The sequence below is a fragment of the Macrobrachium nipponense genome, chromosome 7 (assembly GCF_015104395.2).
Source record: "Macrobrachium nipponense isolate FS-2020 chromosome 7, ASM1510439v2, whole genome shotgun sequence".
Lineage (NCBI taxonomy): Eukaryota > Metazoa > Arthropoda > Malacostraca > Decapoda > Palaemonidae > Macrobrachium > Macrobrachium nipponense.
The window spans coordinates 97,301,747-97,313,363 of NC_061109.1; the positions used below are offsets into that span (position 1 = coordinate 97,301,747).

The following is an 11,617-nucleotide window of genomic DNA, read 5'->3' on the forward strand; positions in this document are numbered from 1 at the left end:
CTGCTGTTCCTCTTGATTTTTGAAAAACTGTTACCCACAACAGACCCGGAGAACTGGAAATAACTTCTAAGGAGCTCAACAACCAATTGAATGTTGTTAGGATAATAATCGGTCAAGGATAAATTTCGTGATAGTCAAGCATAGATGCTGCTGTCATAGAACGAACAAAGTTTATGTATTCTGTGTATGTCTCGCAGCGGTTGGGAGTCTACTGTGTGTGTGTGTGTGTGTGTTTATTTTAAGAATAAGCTCAAGAATAATGCAGAATTGTCTGAATCATGATATGGGTACCTGCCGTTCTCCCTCACGAAAATCTTCGGTATTCTCAACAAAGTAACATGTAATGCTATGTTCCATTTTCGTCTTCATCTAAGCATTGCTTGTCTTAATAGGAGTCTTTATCGTGTTTAATATGATGAATGTATTGGAAAACGTCAGGTAAATCTGAAATTAATTTTTACATTATCAGAATTACTTAAAGAGGTATAGGATTGAGAAAAATTTATGCACACACATTATATATATATATATATATATATATGTGTGTGTGTGTGTGTGTGTGTGTGTGTGTGTGTGTTCAATAGATAAAGTGTTTCTCTCTCTCTCTCTCTCTCTCTCTCTCTCTCTCTCTCTCTGCCTGTTTTGTCTTTCCGATCATGGAATTCATAGAACAAAATTGTTCAAGCATACACACACACACACACACACATGTATATTTGATTTACGAATGCCGAGATCGGAAAAACACAGACAGGCAGAGAGAGAGAGAGAGAGAGAAAACACTCTTTATCTACTGAACAAGTGGTAGCTGATATTGCGTAATGTTCCACAAGAGAAGACTAGAGAGAGGAACAAAGACGTTCTGCGACACATCTGATCTCTGTAGTAAGTAGTGAGAGTAGCATCCACGTGTGATATTCGTGGATGATAAGCTATCATAAGTAACCTATATTAACTGCCATGATCAGAGTTCTTTCGAGCAACATAATTTGCGTGATGTTAAATGAACGTTAACGGTGCAATTTAGACCACAGGTGGCTGAGAGCTTTTTATTGATGATGTTCCTGTTTATAACGTGTTTGGTTTTCATTTCCGAGGGAATGCAAGATATCAAATTTTGGCTACAAGACCCGGGTATGAGCTATGCATCTTTTTTGTTGTGTGAATCTCTCTCTCTCTCTCTCTCTCTCTCTCTCTCTCTCTCTCTCTCTCTCTCTCTCTCTCCATATCACTGGTACAAAACCGAACTACTGGAGGTATATTTTAATCAAAAGTGCGAAGAACAAGAAACGTCTTACTTGAGTCAACTGGAGAATGCCAACTGATTTTTATAATACTTCATGTTCTTTGTAGATGGTCTCTTCGTAACATAGTGGGCGTCTTAAGCAAAATTGTTTTATGATGTCCATGAAAAATGTGATTCCGCCTGGTTTAGGTTGTATATTTTAAGAAGAAAACGCCAAGTTATTTACATATTTAAATACGCAAGAGACATTAAAATGATATTAGACCGCCACTAAAAATCCAATAACACTGAATCTAAAGTCCAGTGTCCGATTTTTTGTCTGTAATATTTCGTAATATAAAGGACATAATTCCATAGCCAACCTTTGCAGAACAGAATACATGTAACAGCATCAGTTAGCTTGTCCTGAATGTATATAAACTACAAAGGATGCAGTTACTCTTTCGGTGGATGAATTTGGAACATTTAAGAGCATGGTTTGCAAGGGAATGTCTGTATGTGCGTAATGTATATATAAGATTAAAAACCGAGCCTAACAGACAGCTGTATCTGCACTAGTGTCTGGAAAATGGCGGCGGCTCTGGTAGGGATTCGACTAAGGTTGTGAATGATTCGATAGTCAGTGACAAACATGGTACATCAGCCGAGGCTATCATAATTACTGCGATTATTATGGTTACGTATAAAAGCTGGTTTTCGTAGCTTTGCGTGTACAGCATTTTAGGTGAGGCCACAATATATTTGTATATTAGTCACAGAAAAAGCCAATTACTTTCGGAGGAATGCCGTCATTGTCATTAAAAGACGCACGTGACCTCTCATAGGCAGGTATCGACGAACACTTGTCCTGGCGAATGAACATTTGTGGAACATTCCCGTTATACATAATAATGTAAACGTTAGCCTTCTATACATATGTACATGTTAGCCTTCTTTGAATACCAGAGGTGTTTCAAGAAGTGTGGTGATTATCCCTAAATCTAACTGCCTCCACATCACTTACAATCGGCAGAACAGAGAGTAAACAGATAATTCCATGAGATGACATAGCTTCCAATGATATAAGAGGACAAGGGCAGGTTATTAATTAAATCTATTTTCACAGTACTCAAAAGATCTTGCTTTTAGCTGACACTAAAGTCAATTTAACTAATACTGACCATTCCGATGAGACAATAAATAAATGTATTATTTGCCCTAAACGTACACAGTACAGTGAAAGACAGAATGACAGCCTGTGACGAACTAAAACATGAAGCACGAATGTTTATCGTAGAGTTTTGTCATATCAGACCCTAGACTCAAGAATTGTCTACAGGTCAGAATTATAGAGAGACAAGTTTACGCTCCTTCATTTGAAAAATTATTTCAAGTTTAATTTAGCTTAGTTTAGTGTGAGGTCGCAATGAGACAGAACTGGGTACTACTGATTTATTATTGTTGTTGTTGGAGATTAAGCTGGCCTTATGCCAGCACGGGCTCTTGCTCATAGAGCAGCCCGTAGGTTGATTTATTACCTAATACCGCGACTCGCACACAGTTAGAGAAGAATTTGTGTTTCTTAGCAGTTAATAAAATGGTAATAACAAAAGACATAATGGACATACATTGTTGAATTATATATCGGCGGAAAATCCAGGAAATTCTACACACAAACATATACATGTGATTCTTGCTGTTTAGCTAGATGGGATACAAGATTGTGATTCGTGGGTAAAGAAGGTCTTGACACAAGTCTTTACAATCTAGATAAGATACAAGATCGTGATTGGTGGGTAAAGAAGGCCTTTACATTAGCTTGATCGGATAGTGCAGAACCAACCGCCTACCCGAATGGGACCTTACAGACCTTACATCTTGTTCGGGTTGCCCCAGGTCCCTCAGTGTGAGGCACCTCTAATGTCTACCAGAGAGTTGCTAGTACATCTTCCGGTATATTTTGCATCTTCCAATCTTGGATGGTCTGGGATGCAGTTTAGATATTTGTCGAGCTTATTCTTAAACACATCTACGCTCACTCCTGTTATATTCCTCAAGCCCTTGAGCGCTGGATTACGTAATGAGAAATAGAGACATGTACACGTATGGATATGTGAAGACATAATATAAAGTGATTCCTTAATAACGAAAAATACTCAGGGAAAACATGCTAGAAGTTGCCAATCGGGGTACAATAGTGAAGAAAGAGGTCAATTTTGATACCACAGGTCTCAGGAGAAGAGCAATAGTAACCTCAAGTCTTGAATTTGTGCAAAGGCAAACGCTCTGATGTTTGTAATGTCATGAAATGGTAAGGTGAAAATTTTCGCCATTTGTGCATTTCTCTTGATAGCCACGCCATTTGAATCTTTGATGAAAATCTTCAGAGAACCGATGTAGGAAGTTAAAAACTGGGTGGGTCATGGAATGGAATGGAATATAAAATTTAGGCCAAAGGCCTAGCTCTGGAGCCTATGAGGTCATTCAGAGCTTAAAGGGAAATTGAGGGTAAAAAAGTTTTCAAGGTGAAAGAGGAGGAGAGCCTCGCAGTTGCACTATAGAACAATTGTTAGGACGGGGTAAAAAGTAAGATGGAAGAGATATGAACGAAGGTACAGTAAAAGGAATGGAAGGGGTTGCAGCTAAGGGCCGAAGGGATGCTGCAAAGAACCTTAAGTAAAACCTACAGTGCACCGCGTGAGGTGCACTACACCGCCCCCCACCCCCAAGAAGTCTAGGTGGGTCACAGTAAATTGATTGTACCTTAAATAATAAAAATCAAATATCGGACCGTTCAGAGAGTGTGGTGTCAACTAACTTTTATGAAACCTTTCAAGCTTTCGCCAGGAGGAAGAAACTTTTTAAATTTAAAAAATGTCACTGAGCGCATACTTGATATCAAATGGGAGAGCCAATTCTATGATCTTTTTCTCGACAAAGAAATATACGATAGCTCCAGAATGCCCAAAACAGAACATTTGTAACGACAGGTATCTTTCCTCTCCCTTTTGTTTCGAAAGACCATTACCTCCAACTTAAGAAAGGCGATAAGGTTTATTTTCTGCTCTATGAATATTCATCTTTCACTCTTACATGGGCAAGTAACTAGACATATTTGTGATGAGTAATGTGTATCGTACAATAACTTCTATATCCTATGAAGTTAGATAATCCAGGGTGTATTTCATAGGTGGACTTTCTCTCGCTCTCTTTACGTTTGGAGATATATATAGTACAAAGCACCATAAGTGTGTATGTATGTATGCGTTTAGTAGATAACGAACGGTGGTAGCGCAACACGAGGGAAAGAAAGCCAATCTTCAACATAAAGCAAATCGAATTAAATCGCTTGGAAGATATCTAAAGAATTATGAGAATGGAAGCAATATTGACAGAAATTGAAAATCATATAAAGTAATGTAGAATCATTTTGGGAAACACAAATTCCGTCATCAGCATTGCTATCGGGTTCCCAGGGGATGCAAATTAAGGCCTCTGTAATAAGCTCATACCGTCCTTCGCATTGCCCTCCTCGAAGTTTCCCAGTTCTTCCCCATTCTCTATCTTTTTGGCGTCCTTATAAACATATTTTGCTTTGAGCAATCATCCCTTATCAAGACGCGTCCTATTATAGACTGTCATGGCAGTCTCATATATATATATATATATATATATATATATATATATATATATATATATATATATATATACATATACATATATATATATGTATATATATATGCATATATATATATATATATATATATATATATATATATATATATGTGTGTGTGTGTGTGTGTGTGTGTGTGTGTGTGTGTATAGAGAGAGAGAGAGAGAGAGGCGAGAGAGAGAGAGAGAAGAGAGAGAGAGAGAGAGAAGAGAGAGCTTGGGCATGTGGCGACCTCACCGCCCATCTTTGAAATGGACAATTCGCAAAAACAAAATAGGCGTTGTACCCTTGTGGGTGCGACATTCAGATCCCGTTTGCCAAATGCAAGGATCACTCTATTCCAATCGGCCACCGGTAAACCAAACTATAAATAGGTACCAGTGTCTAATGAGGTAAAAATGAAGGGCTGGACTCGGGCGGCTCTGTACTTCTGGCGCCACTGGCGCCATCTCCTCCGAAGGGGAAAAGGCGCCCAGTGAAAAGTACACACACACACCTATATATATATATATATATATATATATATATATATATATATATATATATATATATATATATATATATATATACATATATGTGTGTGTGTGAGTCTTATGAAGAAATTCGAAATTCCGATCATGATTTTATGATCTTTCGGTGAGTATGTCTGCCAGTGACACGCTGACGGGGGTTGGGGGGTTGGGGTTTCGTGACACGAGCCAGGCCTTCTCACAACTGGGCGTAATAGACAATAGGGGTACGGCAAGGTTGCCACTCGCCAGTCTCACTTAAGCCTTCATTCGATCCTGAGGTAAGTGCTGTGGATAAAAAATCTAACGTATATATATATATATATATATTTTATATATATATATATATATATATATATATATATATATAAATATATATATTATATATTATAATTATATATTATCTAATATATACATATGTATATATAGACACGTAATTATATTATTATATATATATATACTATATATAATATATAAATATATTATCAATTATATATATAATATATAGCATATATATAATATGTATATATATTATGCTATTGTAATAGCCACAATGCCCTCTTAACTTCTTGAATTCTTTGCTATTTTTTGGATACGCTTGTCACTACAAAGCCTGAAGATCCAATTTGAAAGAAAATTGAGGAAATTGTAATGTCCGATACCGGGAAGCGAACCCAGGTCACATAATCACAAAGAGGTCACGTTGCCGACCTGACCTCTTTGTGATTATGGGACATGGGTTCGTTTCCCGGTACCGAACATCACAAGTTCTTCAAATTTCTTTGAAGTTCGATATTCAGGCTTTGTAGTGATAAACGTATCCAAAAAATAGCAAAGAATTCAAGAAGTTAAGAGGGGATTGTGACTATTACAATTACATATGTATCTGGTAAAAAAAGTGACCAGTAGATTCTACATATATATATATATATATATATATATATATATATATATATATATATATATATATATATATATATATCATTCGAGCTACAAATGTCCTTTAATATCTAATTCGCTCTAATTCCGAGGTAGAGCGAATTAGATATTAAAGGACATTTGTAGCTCGAATGATTTATATGAATCACGGTGATGTGATAAATATTCATATATACATATATATACATATATATATATATATATATATATATATATATATATATATATATATATATATATATATATATATATATATATATATATATATATAATTTATGTGTGAGTTCGTTCTGGTAGAAATACTCAGCGTTGCCTGAAAAACACACATGCTTAGAAGAACCATTGAATCTTTAAGCACAAAAGAGATATGAAATATTTTCAAGGTATTTTAAAGCTTTCCCTCTGCGATTTCAAAGAATCAACATAGTGGTTGGAATCAAGTATCCTTTTATGTTTTTGAGACTTCATATGAAAATATTATTCTCTATTTTTCAACTAAAAGATCTGCAAACTTGTTGAATGAACCTTCCAGAGAATAAACAGATCCTGGCGTTATATCAAGCCGGAAAAATACAAGCCAGAATCAAATGACGTCTTGATTATTAACACTCTTACTATCGAAAATTCGTCCTCTACAAGGAGCGTCAAATCTAGTCTTATGCTTAAACAATGTATCCAAAAATTGGGAGGTTCTGCAATATACAGGACAATAATTGATGTATCGTCATCCTTCAACTCCTGAATGAAGGCTGAACCCCTAACGAAGGCACATTCAGAATAAACAGAATATAGAATTTAAGCCAAAGGTCAGGCTTTGGAATCTATGAGGTCATGCAGCGCTGAAGCGGATATGTAACAGGAGGAAAACCTCGCAGTAGCACTATGAAACAATTGTTAGGAGAGGATGGAAAGTCAGATGGAAGGAAGAGAAACTGAATTGAGGTACAGTAAAAGGAATGTAAAGATGTTCCAGCTAAGGACCGAAGGGCCGTCGCGAAGACCCTTAAATAATCCCTATAGTGCAACACTGACGGCACTAAACCCCTATGTGGGGAACATTCAGTGGCATTAGCCACTTCATAATGAGCACTGACCTCTCTTACCCTAATTCCACTGCCATCCACATAGGGCATTGCATTGAACTTGTGTGAGGGAGGCCTTTCCATTCCAAATCCTTCTTCCGAACTATTGAGGCAGCACTCTTAAATAATTACCCGGGCCCTAACCTTCCCGCTACTGCCTTTGAATTATATAGTTTTCATCAGAAAACTATAATCTATCTCTTCACTAGTCCCAACATTTTAACTTCATTATTTATCCCCGTTTTCCTTATATGTTCACCCTGGATACTTACTTATTAGGGAAACAATTCGTGTTAAGAGTAAAGGTGAGTTTACACTAGGCTACATCCCACACTGCATGCGTAAGACTCATCACCAACTCCTCCCAAATTCTTGTTAGCCCCACCTACTGGACTGCTCACTGGGGTGACTTAGTGATGTGGCGCGTGACTCTTGATGAGCAGTCCAGTAGGCGGGACTAACAAGAATTTGGGAGGAGTTGGTGTGATGAGTCTTATGCATACAGTGTGGGGTGAAGCCTAGCGTAAACTCACCATAAGTTTGTCAGGGAATGCTGTGTGAGCAATCCTTTCATGCGAGTAATTTTGCTTCCATAGGCTTTCCTCTTCTCTTCAAAACGTTTTTACAATGCACGTGATGCCTTTCTCCCTTCGCCTATTCTGTGAATCATCTTGTTTAATGTCAGTGGCATTTACTCTCAAACGTAGTTCCTCGTTGGACGAGTTGATTTCGCACTCGGCTACCAATCCGGTGGTCCGAAGTTCGATTCTCGGCTCGGCCAACGCAGAACCAGAGGAATTTATTTCTGGTGATAGAAATTCATTTCCCGATATAATGTGGTTCGGATCCCACAATAAGCTGTAGGTCCCATTGGTAGGTAACCAATTGGTTCCTAGCCACGTAAAAATATCTAATCCTTCGGGCCAGCCCTAGGAGAGCTGTTAATCAGCTCAGTGGTCTGGTAAAACTAAGATATACTTAACTTTACTCTCAGACGTTTATACGACTCAACCACATCTGTTTTCTACCATCCACACTAATTCTCATTATTCAATCTTCCTTGCCTCCCTTTATCCTCAAAAAGTTAATTAGAAGACTACTGTAGGTATACGGCCTCATCTGACATGAAATGTACGTATTGTTGATAAACATCTTAGTGATACTTTACTTGCCTTTAATTAATGTTCCTCCTAACGAAATTCCCATTGATATGTTCTTTTTATGCATCTTTATTTGCCCTTTCCAGGTGCTTCTGCCAAAACAAGCATGAAAAATGTGTACGTGTTGTGTCTGCTGGTGGCCTGTTCTGTAAGTTGTGACTTTTGTTTATTGCAATTACTAGTTTCTTATGGGCGAGACTAGAATAAAAATCTAGCATTAAGAATTAAATATTCGAGTCTCCCTCCTTCTGGGGTAGAGGCCATGACCCAAAAAAATCAGCGGTCCTAGAATCTCGAGGAAAACCTGAATGGCTTTATTTTGTCCTTTAATATCATCTTTTTTCACTCGCGTAAGAGGGAAGAGTTGTTCTATCCCTTTTCAGGCGAGTTGAGTTAGATGCCTTGAAAATTATAGCTACATCATTGACTTGAATCTGTGACATCTACAGGAACTCAAACAATGAAACCCTATGCATTATCTTACGAAATGATAAACAAATAACAAATAACAGTGCTTAAGAAAACGCGATCAGGATATCAAATGTTGTAATAAAATTTTCTGGTATCATTCACCAGAGCTATACACTCAAATAACCACTATGACAACTTAACCTCTCGATTTTTTTATGCTGTTTCCCCTGAAAGTCCTGGATTTGAAAAAAGGAAACAAATAAATGAAGTTTCCCTCCGGCAACTCACTGCACCACCAATAACGACAGAGGGTTGGCACTGACCTCATTTTCTTCATCCTGGTTGGGCTCAAATCCCTCCTGGGAAGAAATTGTTTAATCATTTCCTCTTCCGAATATAAGGATCTTATTGGAAAGCATATTCTATTAAGTAATCAAGAGGTAATGGATTCGTTATGGCCAGTACAGTTTACAAAACTGAAATGTAAAGCTTGATGATGAACACCAATAAATGCCGCTAAGTCATTCATTATATTTTACCCTGAACGTTTCATTCCTTTGATTTAAAAAATTGATATTTAAGATTAAACGTAAATGTTCGTGAATTTTAAATATAAATAATCTCTTCAAAGCTACGAAATTTATCATCACCTTATTAGTTCTGTTGTTACTTATCGTATGCCTTTTTTTATGAAACCTTCTTTCGACGAACTAGATACGTCAGGTTCGTCATCCTTTACTGATCTAAACAGAAAGCTGTGCTAGATCCAAGAATAAGACTCCAGTGAACACAACAACAGCAGGTGGATCTGTCATACTCTCCTTTCTGCTCTGGCTTTCATTTCCTCCATTTTCTTTCTGAACTTCTAAACTAGCCTGATCCACACAATCAGCTTAATTAGTCCCACCTACGATCCAGCTGATTCAGAAGCACAGCGGACAATAGTTTCCCTAAAGATGCGCACGAGTCCCTTTTGCCCATTTTCACGACTGTCAATCTATTTTGCTTTATTCTCATCGAGCTACAGGTCCATGCGATGCCAAACGTTAAGAATCGAATAAAAGCTCAAGATGGCGCAGTTCGAATCCCAGGTAGAGTTCATTTACCCTTGAAACATCGCCGAGTTGCACTTCTCGAGGAAATCGACACAAAGCAAAATGAAAACTTATATAAAAATCTCAAATTCAATGGCCGTGAAGTGAAAAGATTGGTGAAGCCGACTGAAAATGAAGATGACGGAGAAGACGAGAGGGCAACTGTTAAAAAGAACAGGAGCAAAAGAGACGTCATACCTGGACTTCCTGAGGGCTTCGATCTAGACATCAACTTCGATTTAGACATCCCTCCCAAGGATCTCAAACGTGCTGACATTGATTTTAATATCAAAGTCGAAGCCCTGCATCCACACAGAAATAAAGACGGTCAGTGATTCTCAGTATCTAATAGAGTCCAGCCAATAGTTTTGGTAAAGATTATATACTTTTCTGGAATGTCGGACTTCATCACGTTCTATTACACAGGTAATATATCATCCGCTTTCTGTTACATTTTGAAGTTGATTTTCTTTTATGGATAACCCCACCTTTGCACAAATATTTTGTTGTTTCCATTCACGACTGTGTCATAAGAATGATTTGAGCACGCCAAAGAAATGGCCTTTCCAACGGGCCATTGCCTTACTTCGTTTTGCTTGTTCATTTGTCTCCTTTCCTCGACTTCTTCCATGCTTTTATCTAACAATTTTAAACGTCACTCGTGATTCGTTCTTGTGGAGTTTGTTGAACAATTCAATATTTGCTGTATTAATATAGTCCGTGCATTGTAGGGAATGCTTTAAATTCCCATGATCTTGCATTGGTGATGGTTCATTGCATGTTACTTAGTTAAATGATAAATCAATTTTATATTTTTCTGGCGTCAGAGTGAAAAATATAGTCAGAGACAATCGATCGTCCTACTGACGAACCTTCCTTCAGAAGTTTCCTTTCAGAACAGAAGTGCGCCACTGTTTCACAGTATCTCACAGCGGGAAAGTTCCCGAGTCGAATCGTGGAAGACGCACAGGATGGGCGATTTGAAGCAAGGCTTTACAAGGACGCTAATGATCTCCAAATAACTTGCGGGATGAGAAATAACATCAGAAGATTTTCAAGATCTATGGGTATGTGACAATAACTATTAAGAAGTAGATCTTGTCAAAGATACAATTTTTTCTAAATGCAGAAAACGCATCGAAGATGCAGTGGAGAAGAACCTATGGAGCCGAGACTTCCGCTTGGGGGACCAATCATTTTTAGGTAAAATACGGAGAAGACGAAATCAACCCAAGGGGTTACATAGACAAGACCTCAATTAGTACATATCTGACTAGAGTACCCCGATTTTCAGGGAAATTTGTTTGTTTATCACACTGATACAACTCTGTAAAAACCTCACTTCTCAAAAATCACCAGAAGGGTACCACGAACGAACAAAGAATCATACCAAACTGACAATATAAAAAAAAGCTTACTTAGACGGTATACCAAATTCTGCAGTAAATAGCTAGGTGACAAAAGGGAGCATAAAGAATCTGATGGTAACAATAGCTCACACGTTCTATCAATAATCTGTTTTAT

At 37.6% G+C, this 11,617-nt stretch overlaps 1 protein-coding gene across 1 annotated transcript; it reads left to right on the forward strand.

The window, feature by feature from the left end:
* The first annotated feature begins 971 nt into the window (after positions 1-971).
* Positions 972-11,617, forward strand: LOC135217108 (uncharacterized). Its single transcript, XM_064252803.1, has 3 exons — positions 972-1,134; positions 8,675-8,736; positions 10,027-11,617. Exons 1-3 carry the CDS (start codon positions 1,056-1,058, stop codon positions 10,426-10,428), a joined length of 543 nt encoding a protein of 180 aa, XP_064108873.1. The 5' UTR covers positions 972-1,055; the 3' UTR covers positions 10,429-11,617.